General features: G+C 55.2%; 7 protein-coding genes across 7 annotated transcripts; 2 read left to right on the top strand and 5 right to left on the bottom strand.

The window, feature by feature from the left end:
* The first annotated feature begins 1,092 nt into the window (after positions 1–1,092).
* MYCTH_2295396 (uncharacterized protein) lies at positions 1,093–1,770 on the top strand. Its single transcript, XM_003658898.1, has one exon. It carries the CDS (start codon positions 1,261–1,263, stop codon positions 1,519–1,521), a length of 261 nt encoding a protein of 86 aa, XP_003658946.1. The 5' UTR covers positions 1,093–1,260; the 3' UTR covers positions 1,522–1,770.
* A 300-nt stretch (positions 1,771–2,070) lies between these two features.
* Positions 2,071–4,485, bottom strand: MYCTH_2106506 (uncharacterized protein; the record flags this gene model as incomplete). Its single annotated transcript, XM_003658897.1, has 8 exons — positions 2,071–2,332; positions 2,371–2,373; positions 2,473–2,827; positions 2,944–3,119; positions 3,220–3,536; positions 3,636–3,790; positions 3,978–4,113; positions 4,243–4,485. The coding sequence occupies 8 exons, from the start codon at positions 4,483–4,485 to the stop codon at positions 2,071–2,073; spliced, it is 1,647 nt and encodes a 548-aa protein (XP_003658945.1).
* A 929-nt stretch (positions 4,486–5,414) lies between these two features.
* MYCTH_2295392 (uncharacterized protein) lies at positions 5,415–9,550 on the bottom strand. Its single transcript, XM_003658896.1, has 2 exons — positions 8,067–9,550; positions 5,415–8,006 (listed from the first exon to the last, which is right to left on the bottom strand). Exons 1-2 carry the CDS (start codon positions 9,002–9,004, stop codon positions 5,720–5,722), a joined length of 3,225 nt encoding a protein of 1,074 aa, XP_003658944.1. The 5' UTR covers positions 9,005–9,550; the 3' UTR covers positions 5,415–5,719.
* Positions 9,551–10,564: 1,014 nt separating this feature from the next.
* Positions 10,565–12,105, top strand: MYCTH_2295391 (uncharacterized protein). The gene is made up of 2 exons (XM_003658895.1): positions 10,565–11,017; positions 11,134–12,105. Exons 1-2 carry the CDS (start codon positions 10,756–10,758, stop codon positions 11,904–11,906), a joined length of 1,035 nt encoding a protein of 344 aa, XP_003658943.1. The 5' UTR covers positions 10,565–10,755; the 3' UTR covers positions 11,907–12,105.
* A 199-nt stretch (positions 12,106–12,304) lies between these two features.
* On the bottom strand, positions 12,305–13,876 carry MYCTH_99098 (uncharacterized protein; the record flags this gene model as incomplete). Its single annotated transcript, XM_003658894.1, has 4 exons — positions 12,305–12,699; positions 12,874–13,136; positions 13,256–13,766; positions 13,801–13,876. 4 exons carry the CDS (start codon positions 13,874–13,876, stop codon positions 12,305–12,307), a joined length of 1,245 nt encoding a protein of 414 aa, XP_003658942.1.
* A 1,169-nt stretch (positions 13,877–15,045) lies between these two features.
* On the bottom strand, positions 15,046–17,565 carry MYCTH_62625 (uncharacterized protein; the record flags this gene model as incomplete). Its single annotated transcript, XM_003658893.2, has 3 exons — positions 17,203–17,565; positions 16,684–17,090; positions 15,046–16,594 (listed from the first exon to the last, which is right to left on the bottom strand). The coding sequence occupies exons 1-3, from the start codon at positions 17,452–17,454 to the stop codon at positions 15,046–15,048; spliced, it is 2,208 nt and encodes a 735-aa protein (XP_003658941.1). The 5' UTR covers positions 17,455–17,565.
* Positions 17,566–18,369: 804 nt separating this feature from the next.
* On the bottom strand, positions 18,370–18,549 carry MYCTH_41181 (uncharacterized protein; the record flags this gene model as incomplete). The annotated part of the gene is made up of 1 exon (XM_003658892.1): positions 18,370–18,549. A coding segment is annotated over one exon (180 nt), but the record flags the coding sequence as incomplete, so codon positions are not given.
* Between the last annotated feature and the right edge of the window lie 3,148 nt (positions 18,550–21,697).

Below are 21,697 nucleotides of genomic sequence, written 5' to 3'. Positions count from 1 at the left end.
GCAACAGCGGCCCAGGCCTCGAAGAGCATTTGAAGCGTTTGAGTCAACGATCTCTTGTCTCGACTCTCGAATCAGCCGCTCGACCATCCACGCCGCCCCTTCCTTCTCTCTCTCTCTCCCTCTCCGAGGGACCGCCAACAAACCGCGAGGTGGTTTAGGATGTTTTGATTTTCTATATGGTCCAGGTCTCTTCGACCCTCTTGGCAGCATGCTCTGTGGCTCTTGGGGGAAACTCTCCCCTGCTATCCTCACCCCCCCTTCCCCTCCCCCCTTTCCCTTCTTTGTGACGCGAAGACCACTTCCAATACTGAGGGCCCTCCGTGGTAATTAGCCCTGCTTCAACACAGCAAATATGATCCCGGTCCGGCTGGGCTCTCTGTCCGGGCCCTAGACGTGCCAGAACCCTGGCTCTGACCGCCGCGAGAAGGTTTCGCTCTGCCGGCCAAAACGATCCAGACCCATGCGGACCAAGGCCTCTCTCTAGTTGGTGTTGGGTTCTGTTCTTATCTACACAGACCAATAGGCCCGGCGTTATACCCATCAGACACCTGGGCTGAAAGTGCATAAAGACTCGCCTGACCTTCGCCCTGTCAGTGATCGGTTTGGTTGTCCAGACAAGCAAAGCAAACAGCACTTTAGACACATATCTCTCACAAGCAAGCACTCTTCGGTCTTTCTACAACTCAACACTCCTTCTTGTAATTCACACGCTACTTCACTGCCCTCGCCAACCATGAGCAACCGCTCCGGCTCCAGCTCCAACTCCAGGTCCAGGGGCAACACCGACCCCAGCAGGCTCAGCGACCTGGTGAGTAGTCCAGCCTTCCCTCCGAACCAAGGGCTCTGGATCACAAGGAATCGGTCGAGAAAGCCGGACTGACTCGAGGCACTTGTTTCCCCTCCCCTTTCTCCCCCATTTTAGCAATACAATACCGCACGGGGACCCCTCTCTGCCAGTGTGGTAGCCGATTAAGCACGACGCGGCAGGGACCCGCGCGACCCGGGACGCAGCCGGCTTCCGCACGAGTACCGCAACGAGGAGGGGGGCGCGCCCAACACGCACCAGCCGTTTGCGAAGCACGAGAGGCGCCCCGGCGAGAAGCTGTACGAGGTGCCGGTGGGCGAACCCCCCTACGGGTTCGATCCCGATAAGCGCGCCGCCACGCTCCGAAAGGTCCAGAACGCCCAAACCCGCACCCCAAGGACCGCGGCCGCGTCGTCCGGCAGCCCCCCAACGACCCGGGCCCCCACCGCGTCGTCATGGCTGCCGATCCCAACAACCCCGAACGACCGGCCCGCGGCCCCATCGGTGTCATCAGCCACCCCCCCGACAACCCGACCGGCTTCGAGCGAGCTCCCCTGGAACCCGGCTCCCACGCCTCCCGCGCCCAGGATCGGAGGTACTTTGACTACCAGAACACCAACTCGAGCTGGCCACCCCGCGGCCAGTCGTCTGAAACCTTGTCGAGGATGGAGACGAACTACCAGAGCAGCAAGAGTGGCGGCAAAAAGCGCCGATAAATCAATAATTGGCCCCGTTAACATTATTTTATGGTTTAACTCCCATCCTGGGCTGGCTCCTAGAGGACGAAAGGGGGGTTAAAAGGGGGGGAGGTCCTAGTAGTAGTCGTCTGCGGGTAGGTATGTTTAGAGACTGTGCATGCTGGTTCATGCACGTGTCATGTATATACATACCTACCTGCCTACCCTAGCAAGTTTAAATAAATATCTTGGTTGGGATTCCCAGCAGCTGGTTTGTTTGGAAGCCAAGGTACCTAAGTATCTAGTTAATAGGTATCTTCCACAATCAACCAAAGATATTCAGATCTATTTGTTCACATATAATAGAAGGGAAAAAGAAGGCAAAAAGAAGGCAAAAAGAAGGCAAAAAAAGGGCAAAAAAAAGTCGTGAACCACATCATGATAAGCTAGGTACCTTACTAAAAATGGCAGCCTTCCACCGTAACGTACCCGTAGAAAAAAAAAAAAAGAACCCAGTCAGTCAGCTTCCCACACCGAGCAATCCGACAAACCTGCCTAAAGCGCTAATTAGGCAAGCAAAGTGCCTGGTCACTCATCCGAGCCCTCCTCGTCGCCTCCGGGTCTGAACTGGCCGACCCACTCCTTGACGATGCCGACGCTCTGCTGCTGTACCTTGACCACCTCCGGGTTGACGGGCAGGTTGAGGTTGGCCAGGCCGGCCTCGGTGAGCGCGTCGTCGGCGTGCGCGGCGTTCTTGATGACGAAGACGTAGACGTCGCCGGACGACTCGAGCGGGCCGCCGGGGCGGAGCTCGCTGGCCATGCTGGTGGCTCGCCAGGGGTCGAACTCGCTGTTAATATTATTTGAAATTAACATACACACACACACAGACTAGTCGTTAGATATAATTATTAATTATATATGAAAGGAAAGAGGGGGAAACAAAAAAAAAACAGAAGGAATAATTACAAAAAAAAAAGGAAAACTCACCCGACGGTCCAGATGACCCTCTTAGACCGCCGCGCCCAGCCGCCCGTGACCGCGTTGAGCGTGTCGGGGGTGCGGAGGCCGTCGGCGCTGCCGTACCTGTGGTCGCCGACGGCGGGGAAGTGCATCTCGCACTGGGCCTGCCAGTAGGCGGCGTCGAGGCGGCGCGAGACGAGCGAGGGCCGGTCGCGGGGCGCGCCCGTCGCCCACGACGCCAGCGGCTCGTTGCACGGGAACCACATCCGCGTCCGCCACGGGTTGCCCAGCGTGCGCGCCTCGATGAAGGGGTTGAGCGGGTCGTGCGTGTCCAGGCACCACAGCGGGTCCTTCTGGCCCCAGACGTCCAGGTACGTGCATGCTAGAGGTTTTTTTTTTTTTTTTTTTTTTTTTTTTTTTTTTTTTTTTTGGGTTTTTCATGTTAGTTATTAATAATCAAGAGGAGAGACGGGAAGGTTTGGGGGCGGTCACACTCACTCGAGTCGCGAAAGTTCATCTGAAAGTAGGCGGCGTAGTTGCCGACCGAGGACGGGATGGTGCCCAGCACCTCGTGTTCCTCGGTCGCGTCGGAGCCGACGATGCCATCGCACATGTCGAGCACGGCCCGATAGCCTCCGCGTTCTTCCCAGTATCTAAAGGGCGTGGCGATGGCACTGGCACACACACACACACAGAGAGAGAGAGAGAGAGGTGTCAGCGTGCTCACAGACAAGGAGCGATAAATCAATTAAATAAATTAAATGAGCAACCCACTAGGCAAAGTCGTCGTTGGCGATGGGGAAGACGGCCCCGAAATACTGCTTGAGCGCGTCCATCTGTGTCTCGTTGACGGGCGACGCGAGCAGGAAGCGGTCGACAAAGCCGACGACCTCCTCCAGGGCGGCGCTGCAGCGCGTGTCGTTGCGCAGGGCGTCGATGCCCTTGCGGATGGTGTCGTAGTAGTACCAGTTCTCCGTGTTGGCCTGGACGGTGGCGCTGCTGAGGTGGTACGCGTGAAAGACGCCGGGGTGCAGGTGTTCGATCCAGCTCCCCAGAGTTGCCGAGTACGAGGACCCCCAGTACACCCAGGGCTATTCTCGGGAAGAGAAGGGGAGAGAGAAGAGAAACCAAAAAAGTCAGTTCTCCAGAACGTATGTAATCAATCAATCAATCAATCAATGTAAACTCACCACCTTGGAGGCCACGCTGGTCTGCTCCTTGTCAAAGGGAAACGTGACGTTCTGCGCAAAGTTGACTAGATCCGCAGCCGCCTGCTCCAGGGTGAGGTACTGGAGCGTCTCGGCGTCGAAGCCATCGTATGGGGAGGATCCGCCAAAGTAGCGATCTGTGTAATAGTGTTCCTGGGCCTTAGCGGGCCATTTCCTTGTTCCCGAGCTCCGTTCCGAGGTAATATTACGGGTACGAGCACGGGTACGAAAGTAAGGTCGCCGAGGCCAAGCAGGCAGGCAGGTAGGTAATTAAGAAAGAAGGGGCGCTCGAAGTGTATAAGGTATAAGGTATGATATACGCACGCTCAACCACGACAGCGGCGGCCCCGAGCTCCTGGGCATACCTGCCCGCCAGGGTCGTGTTTTTCAAATACGAGAATCCGCGCGCCGAGTTGACGGCCCACGTGATGGGCTCGCCGCCGGGCGTCATGAGCACGACCTAGTAAGATATCCAAGAACGGTTTTAGCACGATGGACAGACGACGCTCGCCAAAGCGGGCGGAAAGAAAGGGGAGAGAAAGAGGGGAAAAAAAAAAAAAAAGGGGGGGAGGGGACCGCTGGTTATTACCGGAGCCCCCGGCGTCCACCACTGAGGGTCGACGCAGTAGATCTGCTGCCACGACTTATGGCTCGCGTTCTTGTGGTCGATGGGCTGCGTGAACCACTCGCAAGTCGCGCCGGGGCCGGCGGCGCGCACCACCGCCTGGGCCGACTCGGACAGCGGCGTGCCGTCGGGCGCGCTCCGGATTACGGCAGCCTTGGCCGCAATCCAAGGCGCGAACGGCAAGATCGCCCTGGCTGAGACCTTCATCGTGGGCAGCTCTCTCTTGTCTTAACTGTTGCAGGTGATGGATGCGGTCAAGGGGAGAGGTGATGGTGCCTTCGAGAAGCCCACACACCGAGAAGCAATAGTACATACCGTCTCGAACAAGAACCTGGATGGGGAAAGGGGTCAACAGGCTTTATCTCTGCTCACGGCCGAGCTGTCTAGACTGCGTGCACCCTGGCCGCACATTCTCTCAAGTAAGTACCGAGCGGAGGGTTCTTTGCGGGGAAGCATTGTAACGGTACGGGCGAGGGCGTTGGATGAGCGGAAAGGCCGTTTCGAGAGATATTCCTGGTAAATGGACTCCTAAGACCATGGTCAATTAGAATTTAGAGTGCGTCCATGCATGTCTAGTAGCTTGGCAGGCCGAGTCGCCGCTGGGTGGTGTTTGGGTGGTGTTGTGTACTTGCATCGCTCTATCATGCTTTCCTCCTTGTTCCACTGGGCCCATGATCGGCCAAACCTCCCTGTGTATTATATACTGTGTGGCCCTTAGGAGAGTCTGACGGCCTGTTGTTCTAGAAGATCGCTGTTTTTTGCTGAGAACATCGTTCCTACAGCGCTGATCCGGAATCCTGCCCGGGCATGAGACGGGCGGGCTGAGGTCCCTTATTCACCCGGCCAACCATGCATGCCGCCCGCTGCCCTTGTCCGATCTTCTATTGCCGTATTCAAGCGGTAATATCTGTACAGTACCAGATCATAGCCGCCCAATCTTATTGCCACCCGCGCAGTTGTGGAAGGGCCAATCTAAAAGCCATTGGGCGGACTCAGAAGAAGACAGCCGCATCCGGCTGACGCACACGCTCCACAAATTGCGATGCTCGGTAATTAATATGGGATTCGGAGCTGCAAAAAAGTCCGGCAACAGGGTCGGACGAATGGTCTGATCTGCGATGAGGAATAAGTACCGAGTCTAGAAACAAGTCCGGAGGCAATCGGAGGGTGCCCGGTTGTGAATGAGCAGGGTGGGTAGTAATTATTGCGTAGACTTTGAGCCGAGTCTCTTGACTCAAAGTATTAATTAATCAGCTGAGACGACGAACCGAGATACTGGTCGACCAGTGTTTTTCAGACGACACCAAAGGACGGGAAAGCGGTGGGTCCTTTTCATGTTGCCCTTCTATTGCTGCACATGAACGGTTGTAGATTACGTCTCTTTTTTCCTTCCTCTTTCGTTTCCCTTGTATTATTCCAACCTAAGGTCCCCGCCTCTTAATTATGGCACGGCGCCACCACGGCCACCAGTACCACCCACCGCCAGGGCAGCCAGCACCTCGGGCTTCATCTCCGGCAGTGGCCGGCCCCTTCCAGTTGGCCTACCCACAAACTTGATCTCGGCCAGGTACGCCAGATACCTGCCGACGTCCTCCCTGCCGATGCTTTGGCCCGTGCTGTCGTCGACCCCGGTCCACCGATCCGCGTCGGCCTTGAGGATGGCCACGGCGTTGCGGTCGTCCATTTCGGGCGCGCGCGTGTTGGCCGGCAGGTCGTTCATGCAGAAGTGGTACAGCGGCATGAGCGCGTGCTGCTCCTGATCCTTCTCCAGCGCACCGGCCGAGACGAACTTCTCAAGCTCCTCCTTCCACGCGTCGTACGTCACCTCGGGCGTCTTGTAGCCATAGTACTCGAGGATGGAGAGGTACTCGTTCATGCGGAGGCGGGGGTGGGCCGTTACGTGGACGACGTGGACGCCCCCGGGGAGCGGGTTGAGCGCCGACGCCACGACCACACGGGCGACGTGGTTGACGGGCACCGCATTGACCGTGTTGATGATGCGGGGGCGGGCGGATAGTTGGATACAGCCCTTGAGCATGCGGATCAGGAAGTCGTCGACATTGCATACACCGGTTTCGGAGTCGCCCAGGATGTAGCCTGGCCTGACAACGGAGCCGAGGAGGCCGCGCTTTCCTGCCTCCCTGACGAGCTGCTCCGACACCCACTTGGTCTGGCCGTAGCCCGTGCCAAGCCCGGTGCGGCTTCCGCTCATGTCGTCGTCCTCCATGATGGCACCTTGCCCGGTGCTGGTCTGCTGGTCCGACAGGCGGATGTAGTACCCGGTGTCCAAGACGCTGGTCGAGCTGACGAACGTGAAGATCTTGGGCTTTCCTTCGTTGCACAGCCGCATCGCGTCAATGGTCGAGAGAACGTTGGACGCCATCATGTCTTGGTACCGCTTGACCCAGTGGACAGTGGCACCGTTGTGGATCACGACGTCTACCTCCCGTGCGAGGCTTTGCCAAGTGGCGTCGTCAATTCCCAGCTGGGGCTTGGACAAGTCGCCCACGACGGCGCCGAGCCTGCTTCCCCATTCCTCCCTCCAGAGGCCGTAACCCTGCAGAGACCTCCGGAGGCGCGAGAGCGCCGCCGACGGCTCCTTGACGCCCCGGACATGAGCGATGAGCTTGACGCTGCGGGCCGTCCGATCCAGGATGTCCCGCACGAGGTAGGATCCCAGGAAGCCGGTCGCGCCGGTCAAGAAAATGGTCAGCTGCTCGGCCGAAGCGAGGGCCTCGCCATCGGCAGACTGATACTTCTCCGGCAGCTGGTGCAACAGTTCATCCAGGGACTTTGCGTAAGCAGCCTCGCCAGCTTCGGGACCCACGGGACCGGTGCCGTGTTCCCGGATCTTATCGACCTGAGCACTGAAGCCAGCAAGACTAGGGTGCTCGTAGAGGGTGCTAATTGGGACGTCGGTGCCCAACTTCTTACGAACACTCAGCAGGAATTGCTGAGCCAGTAGACTGTGTCCGCCGAGGTCGAAGAAACCATTCTCCCTCTTGACCGTCTTGGGGTTCAGGCCCCGGATAACGTCGGCCCACATCTGGGCAACGGTCCGCTCGGTGTCGGTAAGGAGTTCCCAGTTCTTGATATCTTCTTCCGACGCATCCTCGACGCGCTCGGCGACGTCGGGGAAGGGGAGGTTGGGCTTGTCAACCTTGCCGTTGGGGTTCAGGGGCAGCTTGTTGAGGACGATGTAGATGGTGGGCACCGCGTAGGTGGGGAGCCGCGTCTTGAGATGGTCGCGGACCTCGGTCTGCATTCTCCTGTACTTCTTCAAGTAGACCGTGACGGGACCCATCTCGACGCCCTCGTCCTCGACGTCGGCCAGTCCCCGGTCTTCGAGCCAGCGCAGCCACTCCTTGTGCTCGGGAACGAGATAGCTGACGAGAGTCGGTTCCTCAAAACGATCTCTCCGAACAAGCGTCTTGCAATCGCGGATCAGAGGGTTCTGGCTGAGGTTGCTGTCGATGTCGTTCAGCTCGATGCGGAACCCGCGGATCTTGACCTGGTCATCGGCACGGCCGACACATTCCACGTCTCCGGACTCGAGGTAACGGCCGAGGTCGCCGGTACGATACAGCCTGTCTCTCGGGCCCTTGTAATAGCGCCTCCAGGGCTCGTTCTTGCTCGCCTTGAGGTCGGCTTCGACCCACTTCTGGTTGTCGACGAACCAGTTCATCAAGAACTTCTGCTCGTTCAATGCCGGATCGCCCAGATAGCCCCTGCGGTAACCGGATGTCAGTAACGCGGGATGCGTGTCGGTAATGACGGCTGGAACCTACTCGGCAAGACCCGCAGCGCGGACAAAGATCTCGCCCACCTCGCCGACCTTGCACAGCTCGGTCCGGTTCTCGCGGTTGACAACCAAGAGCTGGACGTTCTGCATGCCCTGTCCAGCAGGAACTGTATCCTTGAGCCTATCCAAGAAGTCGGGATCTCTCGCACGGCTGGGAATCTCGTAGTAGCTGACAGCTCTCTGGGTCTCGGTGGTGCCGTACATGTTGATGATGTTGGCGTTGACTGCCAGGCGCCGGAGGGCACGGCAGTCCCGAGTGGTCAGCACATCGCCCACGAAGAAGACGTGCTCGAGGCTGGGGAACTCGGCGGTGGCGCCGCCGACGAGAATCTGGCCCATGGCCGGTGTGAGGTGGGTGACGGTCGGCTTGTGCTCCCGCATCCACTCGGCGAGCTTCTCGTGCTGGATATCCTCCCTCGAGGGCACGAGGAGCTGCGCGCCGAGGAAGAGCGGGGTGAAGATGTCTCGCTGCACGGGATCGTGCGCAATGCCCGAGAGCAGGGTGTACCGGCTCTCGGAAGAGAGGTTGAAGCGCTCGGCCATCCAGCCGAAGTACTTGACCAAGCTGAAGTGCCGACCCAACACACCCTTGGGGCGGCCCTCGCTGCCCGAAGTAAAAGAGAGCGTGGGGTTCGAGTCCGGGCCGACGAGAACGTCGGGCGGTGAAGCAGCGAGGTGCCGGACGCTGGCGAAGATGTCCTGGCCGTCCACCTCGCCGCCGTAGAGGCTCCCATCGTCGCGGAGTCTGAGCTCGGGAACATCAGTCTTCAGCTGTAACTCGTCGTCGATGTACTTCTGAACCAAGGGCGCCAGGGGCCCGTTCTCGTCGGTAGCCCGCCCGATCCTGAGCAAGGCGCGGGGCCGGGAGACTTCGAGGTAGATCTGCTGCCTCGCCGGGGGATACGCGGGATCGAGGACGGTCATTGTCGCTCCGGAAGCCTGGGAGTTGCAAGACAAGGGTTAGAAGACAGGCGACCCCGGGGCGCACATGCTGGGGAAACTGTACCAGGATGCCCATCAGGGCCACCACGAGGTCGACCGAGCGGTGGGCCCAGATCATGACGACGTCTCCGTTGGTGACGCCGGCATTGTGCAGGTACCATGCTAACGTGTTGGAGGCCTCGTAGATCTGGCGATAGGTAAACCTCCTCTCGGGAGTGGTGGACGACTTGGTCTCGACGACGCAGGTTCGCTCGGGGTGCGCCTCGGCCTGGGCGCGAAAGTGATCCTGGATCGAGCCGACGTAGCCCGACCAGTCGAGGTCAATTGTAGGATCTGGCAATGGGGCCATTGTCGACCACTGGCAGGCGCAAGGAACCAAATTGTTCTCGCTGCTTCTTCGGAGGACTCGACGGAGGACTTGACACAGCGCACACGCCAACCAACAAACAACGAAGGGTATGAGGAATTTTCTTCCCAGAAGCAGGCGAGCGAGCGAGCGAGCGAGTGAGTCAATGGCTAACACTGGACTGGGCTGGGCCCACGCTCCGACAACGGGAGATAAAAATTTAGTGGGCCTCGTTGCCCCTCCCCCGCATGGCGCGAGCAATGGGTGAGGATGGGGCCTCCTGCAACCCTGAGGCCGATGCATTGGGTCTGCCAAAACAATGTTCACCGCTGAAACCAAACCCAGCCAGATATCAGCTTGCAGGTGCGGTCCTGTTTGTATGTTCGGAGCACACCACCTACCTAGCTCGGTACTTTTGACATTGAGGTGTCGTTTCTGATTGGCCGGGTGAACAATCTCCGTCTCACGCAGCCTGACACTCGTCACACTATCTATTTCTCAGCTTGAATTTTCAGTACCAGCAGCAAACTGACCTATGCCTTTGTAGTGGCCGGGATTGGGCTTCCATTCAGAACTCAGCGCCCACACTACAAATACAAATCAGATGGTGGTCACGAGTAAACTACAAGTGCCGCGCTGCACCCAGCACGCAGCAAATGACTTGGAAAACACCAGGGCCATTCTTCGGTCTCTGTGAGGATTCCCTCTTCAAAGAATGCTATATCTACAAAGATTCAGCATGACAAGCCATGGCACGACCACATGGCTACCGCCGGTTGGGACGAGATATACGAGCACAACTATGGGGTCACCTGAAGGACACCGTGATGACGGGTGGAGGCGTTGGCAACATTTCTATAAAGTGCTGGCCTCTCTTACCTATTTCCTGTTGGTGCCGTATTTCCATGCCGTCCTCCACCTCCGTTGTATTTCACCCAAGGGAAGAGACATCTCTATCACAGACTGAGCCGCATTCTTTCCCGAATAAATAGACATAATTATCCCCGGCCCGGGCTCTCTGCGTTAGAGAGATGTGGACGAGCTCTCAGTTTCTCCGCATTCTGCCGGTGGTTCTCACCATCGCCGCCTTCCTCCTGTCCATGCTGGCTCTCTTTGCCGGCAACAGGCCCGGAGTGCTGGAAAGCTACGATATCATCACGGTTGGACCAACCCCTCCACCCTCCTCCTCCCCCGCTCCCCCCCCCCTTTACCACAACTGCAAAACACGGTGAACGGCTGACTGACGCGAGTCCGCGGTAAGGTCGATACTTCGGGGTTGTGTGGTAGCCCCAAGAACAAGAACGCAGGTCCAAACTTGATTTCTGCGCGGGTAGTTGATGACGGCTGCGACGGCGTGGGCAGCCTTCTCAGCGGGGCCTGCAATAGCATGACCTCGGCAGCAGCCGAAGCCCTTCTATCTCCGAGTCTCCCTCCCTCCCCCCCTCCGCCTCCGCCGCCGCCTGCTACGACAGTGGATGACGGCTACAAGGCCGACGACGACGGTGACGGCGACAGTGAGAACGGTAGCAAGGGGCCGAACGAGCCGCGGCTCAGCAGCTTCTACTCTTTCTATACCTTGACCATGTGTGAAGGCGACATGACGGCCGACGGTGCCAGCCGAATCATCAAATGCCACCCCTACTTCTCCAGTACGTCCCCCCCCCCCCCCCCCGGGGGTAATTCATGTTTCTGTTCCTCCTGTATTATAATGAATTGCCCGAACCATCCCAACTCACTGACACGCTGCTCACCCCCCCTTTATCAGAGCACCTCATCACAATCCCCGCCATCAGCAGCGCCACCAGCTGCGCCGCCGCCGACAATAACAACAACAAAACCAACAACAATGTTGACAACGCGGACGACAGTTACAGCGACGACGACCCCTCCGGGGTAGGCTACGGCCTGCAATTCGCGGTCGACAACCTGATCACGCTGCTCAAGACGGTGGCGGCGTTCCAGTCGATCGGGATCGGGCTGACGGGGCTGGCCGCGTTCGCCGCGGTGCCGGCGGCGTCGCTCGACGACGCGGACTGCAGAGGAGGCGACGAGTACGGACCCGGCGGCGGGGGCAGCGCGCGGCAGCGGTACTCGTGGGCGGTGTGGTTCAACCTGGCGTGCGCGTCGGCCGCCGCCCTGTTCCTGCTCCTGGGCGCGCTGACGGCCGCGGCGGGGGCCAAGGTGGCCGAGGAGTCGATCGACGAGCTCGGGGCGGTGCGCGCGGCGGCGGGCCGCAGCTGGGTCGCGCTCGCGTGGGCCGCCGTCGCCCTCGTCGTCGCCGCCGTCGTCCACTGGGCGGTCAGAGGGGCCAGGTGGAGGAAGATGCTGAGGGGGGAGAGGGAGGAGCGGAGGGAGCGGGAGAGGAAGAAGGAGATGGAGCAGTTTGCCAGGAGGAGGGTCGAGGAGGCGACGAAGCAGCTGGGTGCCCATGCCCAGAAGGGCAAGGAGGGGCCGCCTCGGCCCGGGGTTCGCGTGAAGCCCCCGACGCCGGCGCCGGCGCCGCCGTCATTATCCAGCCCGGCTCTGGGCTTTATTTAGGCAAGGCACACCACCCCTTTTCGGTTCCGCTGGGCACCCCGGACAGACGGATCTTCTTCTGGTATTATGGGTTGAGGAGCGGGAAAGTGGAACAGCCCTTCTCGTTCACGGTAGGGACGGGGAAGCATATGTGGTAGTTCGGAGAATTTCGGTGTCATCCGGGCCGCGAACGGGACTCTGAAGTTGATATCACGTACGGCCGATGATTTAATTAGTCAAGAATTACAGGGGAAGGGAAAAATGAACTCTGGTCGCACGCAGTTATATCAACAAATGCTCCAGCAAACTAATAACCAACCCACGTGCGAACCCAATCATTCTCTAATTACCCGCGTTCTTCAGTTAATTAATTACAACCCGGGTAACCAAGCAGTTATTCCCTTTGCCTCGATCGTCCATCATCCGCGCACACCCTTCTCCTTCTCCCGCTTCCCTTTCCCCAGCCGTGCCCGCTCCCCCCCAGACCTCGCCCCCAAGGTCCCGTTCCTCCTCCTCCCCGCCGCCGCCGCCGCCGCCGCCGCCTTCTTGTCGCCACTGGTGACCTTGACGGCCCAGGACCAGTGCGATTTGGGATCGCGGGCGAGGGCGCGCATCGGGCCGAGGTCGCCGGCGCGGGGGCCCACCTCGCGCTCGAGGGCGCCGACGGCCTCGCGGGCGTACTCGCGCGCGCGCTCCTCGTGCCCGAACATGGAGTAGAGCAGGGCGGCGCGGGTCAGCGCGGGCGCCATGTAGGCGTCCAGCCGCTTCTCGCGGTACAGCTCGACCAGCCTGGCGCCCAGCTCGGGCCGGAGCACTGCCGCCGCCGCCGCCGCCGCCGTTTCAGCCGTTGCCGTTGCCGTTGCCGTGGCCGTGGCCGTGGTTGCGGTCGATTCTTGGCCTCCTGATTCGGGAGACGGCGAAGACGACGTATCATCTCGGCCTTGGTTGCGGTTGCGGTGGTGGTGGTGTTGGTGGTGGTGGTGCCCGCGAGGCGCCCCCTTGGCCACGAGCTCCTCGATCTCGTCCTCAAGCATCTTGATCTGCCGGATCCGGTTGTCGGACGCGCCCGCCTCGGGCTCCGAGAGCGCGCACTGCGGGCACGTACACATAAACCCCCACTCGCTCAGCTGCTCGAGGCGCTCCGCCCGCGGCTTCAGGCCGTAGATGTACGAGATGGTCAGCTCCTCGCCCGCGGGGATGTCGCGGACCGCGACAGTGGTGTGCGTGAGGTCCGAGATACGGTAGTGCACGCTGTATTATGGTTCATCCATGCGGTGTCAGACATTCATAGCTCTCATGACATGTAATTAGACAGACGGTGAAATAGAAAGAAGGGGCAAAAAAAAACACAAAAAAAACAAAAAAATTACTTTGGCCGGCAGTCGTGGTTGAACTTGCTCACGTCGGGAAAGAGACCGAGGTGGATGGAGTGCTTCCTGTCGCCGTCCAGAAAGACGCGGAACGAGTTCTTCTCGACCTTGTCGTAGACCGTGTCGCCGGTCTGGCGCAGGAACCGGGACCGCATCGGCTCCGGCAGCCGGTCGACGGCGGCCTGGTACAGCTCCAGCCGCCTCCCGGGCTCGAGGTCTATGTGCGGGACTGACTGGATCAGCAGGACCGGCCCCCGCTGCATGATGACCTCGCCCTTGCGGATCGTTCGGTTGGCGATCAGCCCGCTCCCCTTGCTTGGGACCTCGGCCTCATAAAAGGCTTCTGGCTCGATTCCCGTGCTCTCGGGAATCTCCTTCGAGGTGGCGATCAGGTGGGCTATGCGGGGTGTCGTGATCAGGGACAGGCCGCCCCCTGCCTCCGGGTTCGAGAAGAGGCAGAACCCTGCGTGACACTGCTCTGGCCCCTCCCACGGGTCTGGAAGGTCGTGCCCTGCCGAGAGTTCATAGTAGTATCCTTCATCCACCTCGCTGCGGGCTCTCGGGAACCCGAAGTTGGAACCGGAAGATGCCCGTCGATGTCTCAAGAAGGGCGCGGGACATGTGAGCTGATATTCGGGGGTCAGCGGACTCCATGCGCAACTGTTGATTTCTTCAGATTGTTGTTGTTGGAAAGCAGCGGCCGTTCTCGCAACGGACAATGCAACGATGATAGGAAGCCGGTACATCGCGTGTCTAACCCAGCAGAACAGTCGGGACTAGGATCACATCGATGAGGTAATATAGGTTGATAGTAAAACTGATGTAAAAGAGAAAGTAAGAAAACACAAAGTAAAAAGTAAAGGCTTATTGTGTTCTAGCTCTTGATTCACCAACGTACTCACATCTCGAGCCTGTCCATCAGTTCCGCGGAACGTGGCCAATGGACGGTGTTATTCATTTGCCTAAATGTTATTAATTATTACCACTTGAGGATGCGGCGCTGCCAAGTTGATTTATCGGAGGAACTCCCTCCAGGCTCGGACAACCGAACTGGGTAAATGAACAACGTTTCAGAAATGCCTTGCTGCTACGCACTGTATCTGGAGGTGCGTAATAAATAATCCGTATTTATTCCATAATTACAGGACAAGCGCCCTCGATTGGGAGAAAAGGGGTAACCCTAACCCCATGCGAGCGCTTCTGGCCTCGAGGACTATCCTCAGGGCACTCTTTGAGACTTGAACGAAGATGCATTTAAAAGCATAAGAAAGAAAGTAAAAAAGAAAAAAAGGAAGTTCCTTTCTCATTGTTGTAATACCCATGACTAAAGTAGCTCTAGCAACCTAGTTAACAGTGACTTCATTAGCCTCACACCTTTCGGCGCTCTCTTATGACCGACATGGGGGATCATTGGAAGTTTTCACTAACAATGTGGCTCATGGCATTGGCATTGACGATCTTTCTGCATTGGAAAGTGCGGAGGCTGGTTAAGAGAGATGTTGTCATGTTAATAAACAAAGAAAAGGGAACTCTGGAGGACGGGAAATGGACTAGGTAATCGGCACATAGCAGTGAAACGAAGTAAATATCTACGTGCTGCTCTCCGAGAATGACAATATCGTACTGAAGCCACAAGTGCACAACTGGCAACGAAGAATACCTTAAGTATACAGGCCAATTAAAACCAAACCAGAAGAATTTCGAGTTACCGGTTGCCAAAGTGCTGTTTAGAATACAACAAGTGTTTATCTCATCACCCACAACTGGGGACCAATAGCTAATAATAATGTCTATTTGTCCAGGGTGGACAGGTCGTTCTCGAAGCCGGTGATGATGGTATAGCCGAGCTTGGCGGCGTCGATGCAGCGCCGGGCCATGTCGTCGCGGCCGAGGGCGCCGTAGGCCTCGGCGAGGGTGCGGAGGGTGGCGACGACGTGGACGGTCATGAGGGTGGCGTCGCCCGAGGCGGCGTACATGTCGCGGGGGTCCCACTGGTCGGCGGGCTCGCGGGGCGCGCGGAAGCCGAAGCAGCGCAGGACCTGGAGGGCGTAGCGGACGACCTTTGCGTGGTTCTTGCGGCCGCGGTGGGCGGCGACGAGCCAGTTGCAGGGGTAGACGAGCGTCAGGCGGGGGATGCCGTCCGCGTACAGGTCCGGCTCGTGGGCGTCGTCGAGCTGGCGGGTCAGGCGGTCGACGGCGCGGATGGCGGCGTCCGGGACGAGCTCGCGGCCGGGCACCTTCTTGTTGCACAGCCTCTCGACGGCGGCGACCAGCTCCTTGCGCCGGGCCAGCATGTGCTCCGGGCTGCGGGACTCGCGCGCGCACAGCTCGCACGCGCACTCGAACCCCCACGACTCGCGGAGCTGGGCGTTGCGCACGTCGACGACGGTCCGTACGGGCACGTACTGCTGGAACAGCTCCTCGCCCGCCTTGATGTCGCGCGCGGCCCGGCTGATGAGCATGTCGCCGACGAAGGACCGCATCGTGTTGGGCACGCAGCTGTGGTTGACGCGGCTGGAGTGCACCCAGAGGCCCTTGGCCATGCCGCGGCGGGCCGGGCTGCCGTCGGGCAGGACGTGCCCGGCACCGCCCCCCGGGCGGGTGTCGTCGACGGTGGACCGAGGCCCGCTGAAGCAGTTCTTGGTCCGGATCGACTCGACCAGGAAGACGTCGACGACGGGGACGCCGTCGACCAGGGTGCCTTCGGCCCCCGTGCGGGCATACCCGCCGTCGTACAGGCCCAGCACCGGCCCGGCCAGGGACGGATTGTCGCACAGCTGGCGAACCATGAGGGCGTAGAGGGCGGCCGACGCGCGCGATGGCTCGTACTGGTTCGGCATCAGGGTCGCCTTCTCGACCATGACCAGCTCGCCCGCCGCGAGGTCGCGCGTCGCGAACAGCCCCCGCCCGCCCCCGTGCCGCGCCGACTCGCCCACGCGCGTGTTGGCCAGGAACGAGCCGCGGTCCATGTGCACCGACCGGGGCCCCAGCGACGCCCGCATCGCCGCGAAGTCGTACTCGCCCGTCGCCTCCTCGCGCAGCCGTGCCCGGCACCGCTCGAGTTCCCTCAAGACCTTCTCGTGCTGGGACCCCGGTTCGGCCATCTCCAGCGCCCGGCTCAGCAGCTCTTCGCTCTCGCGGTACTCGCACAGCCCGTACGCCGCCCGCCCGGCGTTGTAGTACGCCCGCCAGTCCCGCGCCGACGTCCCCGTCCGCGAGGCCAGCGCGTCCGCCTTGGCCGCGTCGTACCGCCCCAGGATCAGGTTGATGTTGGCCCGCTTCGCGTACACGGCATGTCGGAAGCCCTCATCCTCCGACACCTGCAGCGCCTCGCCGTAACTGTTGCACCGAAAAAAGAAGAAGCACAAGGAACTTGTTGTCAGCTTTGGTTGCCATAAGTAAAAAGAGAAGAAATGAAGTCGACGCACCAGAAGACCGAGGTGGGAAAGTCCTTCTCGATAAAGGCCCGGTCGCCCGCGTTCCTCCACTCCTCGGCCGTCTTGAGCAGCGGGCCGAGCCGGAGCGGCTCCGGGATGATGGGGTCGGCGAAGCGCAGCAGGACGACGTCGGACGGGTGGTCGACGCAGACGATGAAGTCGTCGGGCGCCCCGTTGCTCCGGTAGTAGGGCTCCTTGACGGCCACGACGCAGCCCTCGGGGGCGCCCGACAGGATGGACGAGTCGGGCTGGTTGTAGATGGCCAGCCGGACCGCGTTGCCGAACTCGTCCTCGGCGATGCTTACCGCCCCGGCCCCGACGTACGGCGCGCTGACCAGCTTGACGATGATGCCCTTGCCGCGGTGGTGCGTCTCGGCGCGGAGCTCGCTCAGTGGGATCTGCAAATCGCCGAGAGCGAAGAAAGAAGAGAGAGAGAAAAACAACATCAGCCTGGGCACGCCAAACCAAACAAAAAAATGTTTCGAAGATCTGTTTTTGGATTTCATTTACAATTTCCAGCTCCCGAATCGACTTTGTCGACGCCGGGTACGCCTCCGACATGACGGGCTGCTTCACCGCCCGCGGCGCGTTGGGCGAGCTCTTTTGCTGCTTGAGGTGCGCATTGTGCGTATTGATCAGCTCCTCCTTGGTCAGCCTCCGCGGGGGCACCATCCCGGCCTTGGGCTTGCTCGGGGCCACGCTCGCTTGTGGTTGTTGTGGTTGTTGTTGTTGTTGTTGTGTGACCGTGACCGTGACCGCCATTGTTTCCGGCTGGGCCTAATGTTGTTTTCCACAAAAGCAAAGACAAAAGAGAGAAGTGATGAAAGGGGAGCGAGAGAGGAATTGAGCTTATAGTAGAGAGGTAATTAACTGATGAAAATACGGGTTTGAGAGCCTGAGGTGGGAACAGAGAGTTAATAATGCCTTAATTATGGATCGCAACTTTGAGACAAAGAAACCAAATCAACTCACCCCGCCGCCATAAACCACACCTAATTTACACTATTTACCGACAAAGCGTCACGGGCCCCAGCCCGGGATGTTGAAGAAAGGTGTCATTCTCGGAGCACCAAGAGCCGCAGACTGCCTAGATCAGACTTAGCGGCCTCGCTCCGTTACCCGTCCTCCCGACAGCCGCGGGGAATGCGCAGAAGCCAATTAGGGGGGCCAAAGCCTTTTTAACGCTTTCTGGGGTTCGCTAATGCCAAGTTGCTGCCCTTTCGGGGAGCCTACCTGCATACGGATCAGGCCGTTGTTCGCTGCGCATGCAAAAGTTCGTCCTGTTAGGCAACTCTCGCCCGAGCCCAGATTAACACGCCACTGCTGCATGACTTCAGGGGTCCTATATGGGGGCGGCCTGACACCTAAGATAGGTAAGGTATGTACCTCCCTTTTTTAGCCTCCTGTGACAAAAGCATCGCACCTTTTCATCTCCGCATCCGAGTTGTTTAAAGGGAAGAACGGAAAGCTTCGCACAGGTAAGCTAGGTACCTGATCTAAGGTAGTAATTATAGGTTGGATAATTAATTGTAGACATGAATTAATCGACTAATTAACTGTTCGACCAAAAACATAAGTCGGACCCCCTATCAATGGAACACCCCATCAATAGAACACTTGGCAAACCTTGGCACCCACACCCACCCATTATCTTCAACCTTCTATACAACAGTCTGTTCAACCCACTACAATATAGGAAGCCATTGAATCTACACTTTCTGAGCCGCTTTCTTCAGCTACAGGGTCCTCTACACGGCCGGCTTTAACCTGGGCCTGGTGGATCTGTTTCATCATAGCGAACTGCTCGTTCGGATCCGTAACTACCCTCTTCCTCTTCGACGGCCGAGCTACTTCTAACTATACCTTTAGAGCTTCGTTTTCCTGTTATAACTAGGCCAGTTAAAAGTCCTTCCGGTCGAACGCTTTTTTAACCTTCCTAAATAAGAGCCTATATATAGAGAGGTACTAAGTCTTGGTAGCTAGGTTGATTAGCTGACTATATAAGTCTAACCTTTTCTATAGTGTACTAAAAAATGGATTAACGGCTCCTTTTAAAGGCTAGGAGTATTAAACAGGTTCTAGAGTCTATATAGAAGTTAGCTATTTATTAGTATTAGCTATATTATTAGAAGTTTCTAATAGAAGTTTACTTATTAAGGGTTTAGCTATATAAACTAGCTATAACCTTAATACCTTCTATTTTACTTTGATATTCTAGGCTATAATAGCCTCTTTCCAAGCCCTTATAATATATTTGATTATTAACTGCTTATCTGGAACTATTAAATCGGTCTAGGAAGTTATATTATTAAGGAGCTTCTGGTATATATACTTTAGGGGAGAAAAGACTAATAAATCTAACGGTTAGAGGATATATAAGGTATATAGAGGTAAAAAGAGTAACTAGATATTATTCTTAAAATATACCTATATAAAATCCTTAGTTATATAGCTATTATAACTATCTAATATAAGGAGTTATTATTATAAAGGATCTTATAGCTATATATAAGGGATAAATACCTTTTATAGCAATTCTAATATAATATTATTATTAGTCTAGTCTTTTTTAGTTACTATAAACTTCTAGTCCTTTAATTTAATCTTATTAAGAGGAAACTACTATTATTAAAGACTCTTACCCTTAAAGATAATAACTAGAGGGAGTAATATCCTTATTACTAAGATACATTTAAGGAAGGAAGTCTATACCTATAAACTAGGAACCTTTTATTATATTATATATATTTAAATACTTCTAATTACTAGCCTATTAGTTCTCTAGCCTTCTATAATATTATATTTATCTATATTCTAACGGTTAGCTAGTAAAATGTCCTTAATAGCTAGGATATTTAGCTATAGCCACTAACTATATATAACTAAGTTAGTAGCGCTATTAACGTAAACTAAATCTATCTTATAGGCTTACTAGGTTTAAAGGATAGGATTTCTATAAAGGAACCAGGTCATCTAGCCTTTTCTAACTATTATATAGCTAGCTCCTTATACCTAGAGTATTCAGCTAGTAAACTCCCTAATTTATATATAGGTTAGTAAGATACCTAGGGTAACTTAGATCAATATCTATTTATCACAGAAATATATATACAGATACCACCTAAGCCATTAGCACGAATAGGCCAATCAAGTCAAAGGAACAAAAGGACTAATTACAACATAGGAAGCATAGTAATCACTACGCTCACCAGTGATTAGGGTGATCACCACCATACGATCACTCACGATCACCGTAATCAGGAATGATCACTAGGATTATATATATATAGATAGTCACTTATTATAGTAGACTCTAAGAGTTTACTAGTAATAGCAACCTCCCTTATAGTTATAGTACTTATACTAAGCATCATTAACTATTATAAGAGATAACTCTAATGTTGTTATAAACCCTTTAGCTTTACTAAATCCCTTAGACGACTTGCCTACTTGTCTTGCTTAATCTACCTTTGTCTGAACCCTTTTAGAAGAAGTCTAAGTTAGGTTCGTTATACGTTGCTATTACTCCCTTTGTTCTATTATAGTTTAGAATGGAGGTGACTTTGACCTTGATATTAATATAGCTACTAATGTTATAGCTAAATAGCTGCTTACTTAGCTTAGTTAACTCTAGTAGCAGATCTAGGAGTTAGACTAGAGAGATAAGGCTATTTAAGCCTAAATTAAGGAACTCGAGTATAGCGAAAAGTACTTATAGAAACTGGTTAATAAGGCCTACACCAAAATCGAGGCGTTTAAGACCGCTAAAGCGAGCTATATTAAGATCAAACTACCTGGCAAATATGGAGGAACTAAGGAGGATCTTATAGGATTCCTAACAAACCTCTAATCCTACTTCCGGCTTAATGACGACAAGTTTCTAGATGACAAAGCTAAAGTCCTCTATATAGCTATAAGACTAGAGGGCAAGGTATTTAGATGGTTTGAGCCTATATAGAATAACTATCTTATTAAGGAAGACAAAGACGACCGAGACGTATTTATATAGGTAGTCTTCTAATCTTACGACCGTTTCGAAGAAGAGCTTTAGAAGGTTTTTAGCGATAAAGACGAGAAGATTTATATATAAGAAAGACTTGCCAATCTCCGATAGACTAAGTTAGTAGCCTCCTATATTATATAGTTTAGATAGGACATACTCAAGTCTTAGCTTAATGACGAGGCGTTAATATAACTATTCTACAATAGTTTAAAGGAAAAGGTTAAAGATAAGCTATATAAGTATAATTAGCCTAAGACCCTGGACAAATATATTATATAGGCCATTAAAATCAATAATTAACTTTATATATAAGAGTAGTAAAAATAAAGTCAAATAAATAGAACTATAATTAAGGCTAATAATAAGAAAAAGCGAGCATATGTTAGTACCTTATATAGAATGTACCCTAGAGCTATAGATATAGATATAGCATAGAAGTAGGACTAGAAGAAGACAACCAAAGACAAGTCTAATATTACCTACTATAACCATAGAAAGAAAGGGCACTATAAATAAGAATGTCGAAGCCTAAAGAAAGAGTAAAAGATAGTCCCTGGAAAGGAAATTATAGCCATCGACGAAACTACTAAGGACGTTATCAAAGTAGCGGCTATAAGCTACAAAGACAGGGGTAGTAATACAGACAGTCTCAGATATGACGATAATGGTGAAGACGAACAAGCACCGTACTCCGAACTAGTCACTGTAGACCTAGAGATAGGACTTGCCGAATGGGATATAGCAGGAGAATACGTACTGCTAATTTCGATTCTCCTAGCCTTAAGGCAGTAGGGTTTCACGGTTACGTAGAGGTAGAATAGATCGTAGATAACCGACACCTAAGGAATCGAAAGACCCGGACCTAATATTCTATTTCTCTAGGAACAAATCGAATAGTACTATAATAAAGTTTTTCGGCTTAATATAGAACTATGTGAATAGGATAGACGCTTGATCCGACTTACCTAGTAGAGTAATAGAATAAGGGACGAAATAAGGGAA

This window comes from Thermothelomyces thermophilus, chromosome 1, assembly GCF_000226095.1.
Source record: "Thermothelomyces thermophilus ATCC 42464 chromosome 1, complete sequence".
Taxonomy (NCBI): Eukaryota; Fungi; Ascomycota; class Sordariomycetes; order Sordariales; family Chaetomiaceae; genus Thermothelomyces; species Thermothelomyces thermophilus.
Note: the sequence above shows the minus strand (reverse complement) of the source record. Positions and strands in the feature narration are given on the sequence as shown.

What these genes read in the sequence shown, in the direction of transcription:
- MYCTH_2295396 (XM_003658898.1), top strand. Translation starts at nt 1,261, where the DNA reads ATGGCTGCCGATCCCAACAACCCCGAACGACCGGCCCGCGGCCCCATC.
- MYCTH_2295391 (XM_003658895.1), top strand. Translation starts at nt 10,756, where the DNA reads ATGACCTCGGCAGCAGCCGAAGCCCTTCTATCTCCGAGTCTCCCTCCC. An exon ending in ATGCCACCCCTACTTCTCCA is followed by an intron (nt 11,018 to 11,133) that starts GTACGTCCCCCC and finishes CCCCTTTATCAG; the next exon opens with AGCACCTCATCACAATCCCC.
- MYCTH_2295392 (XM_003658896.1), bottom strand. Translation starts at nt 9,004, where the DNA reads ATGACCGTCCTCGATCCCGCGTATCCCCCGGCGAGGCAGCAGATCTAC. An exon ending in CGCGCTGCGGGTCTTGCCGA is followed by an intron (nt 8,007 to 8,066) that starts GTAGGTTCCAGC and finishes CGGTTACCGCAG; the next exon opens with GGGCTATCTGGGCGATCCGG.